This window comes from Propithecus coquereli, unplaced genomic scaffold (genome assembly GCF_000956105.1).
Source record: "Propithecus coquereli isolate 6110/MARCELLA unplaced genomic scaffold, Pcoq_1.0 Scaffold308, whole genome shotgun sequence".
Taxonomy (NCBI): Eukaryota; Metazoa; Chordata; class Mammalia; order Primates; family Indriidae; genus Propithecus; species Propithecus coquereli.
This window is the reverse complement of record NW_012148708.1, coordinates 1,134,679-1,135,797: the sequence shown is the minus strand read 5'-3', so window position 1 is coordinate 1,135,797 and position 1,119 is coordinate 1,134,679. Positions and strand designations below refer to the sequence as shown.

Sequence of the window (1,119 nt, the reverse complement as noted above, 5' to 3'; positions counted from 1 at the left end):
GAAATGTAAAAAATATCTTTATTGAAAGAAGCACAGTTTAAAACAATTACAGGAATTAAGTATCATAAAATTTAATAATGAGAGTTATATATTCATATCTAAACTTTGACTTATTAAAATTATATAACATCATAAACCCGGCCATCCTTCACAAATAGAAGTATCATGTCATTCTCTACTATATCCCCAAGACCTGCCTAGTATGGTACTATGCACACAATAGGTATTTAAGTGTTTATTACTGAAGAGCCAACATTTAGAAGTCCAAAAAAAGTCTTCAGAGAAAATTAATTAGCAAACAGAGAATAAATCAAGAAGGTAAGTAGTAGTAGTTTAAATTGAGAAGAGCAGTGGGGAAAAAAATTAAAACAAAAGACTAGGGAGATACATCCATTACAAATCTCTTCTTACAGCTAAAGTTGCTATAGTTGTTTCAAAATAAAACCTAACAAAGATTTACTCAATTAAATGACAATTTATTATTGTTTCTTACCTAAGCTTTCTCTGTGTACTTCAAGTAAAAAGCCATCATGAAAATCTGGTTCACAGGCACATGGAACAGGTTTAGAACGAAAACGTTGGTTTCGATAATGTAAACATAAAGTAAATGTTGAACAAACTTGTCCTGGTAAAGGCTCAGGCTCTTGCAGATGTTCCAAGAAAGCTTTTCCACCCAAAACCTGAAGGTAAAGATACCTCCGTGTTGGATCAATATTAGCTGTAAAGTGTAGCAATATATATGAGGAAACTGCCAAATAACTTAAAGAATGTGATCAAGACATAGGAAATAATAATTGGACAGAAAAAAAAAAACCAAAGACTAAAAAAAGAGAAAGAGTAACAAATTTACTACTATATATACCAGGATCATTTGCACCCTGGAAGAATACATAATATGATATCCTTTTCTGAGATTACATCTTGGCTGCTTTCTCCCAGCAAGAAAGGTATCAGAGCCAAGCAAGGTCTAGTATGCCTTTGCTTTTTTGTTTCTTATTCAACATGTCTTCACCTTCACAACCCAAATCAGACAATTATAAACTCAGCTAATTATCAACTCAGCAAGTTTATTTGTCAGATTACCACTAAAAACACAAGCTGTACAGTTCCTATAAAATA

At 32.0% G+C, this 1,119-nt stretch overlaps 1 protein-coding gene across 1 annotated transcript in view; it reads right to left on the bottom strand.

Moving 5' to 3' along the window:
* The window catches only part of CEP76 (centrosomal protein 76kDa), an 18,764-nt gene that overhangs the window by 14,487 nt on the left and 3,158 nt on the right, over window positions 1-1,119 (bottom strand). The window contains exon 3 of the mRNA XM_012649966.1: window positions 494-680. Within this exon, the coding sequence (XP_012505420.1) occupies window positions 494-680 (187 nt within the window). The remainder of the gene's footprint in view (window positions 1-493; window positions 681-1,119) is intronic.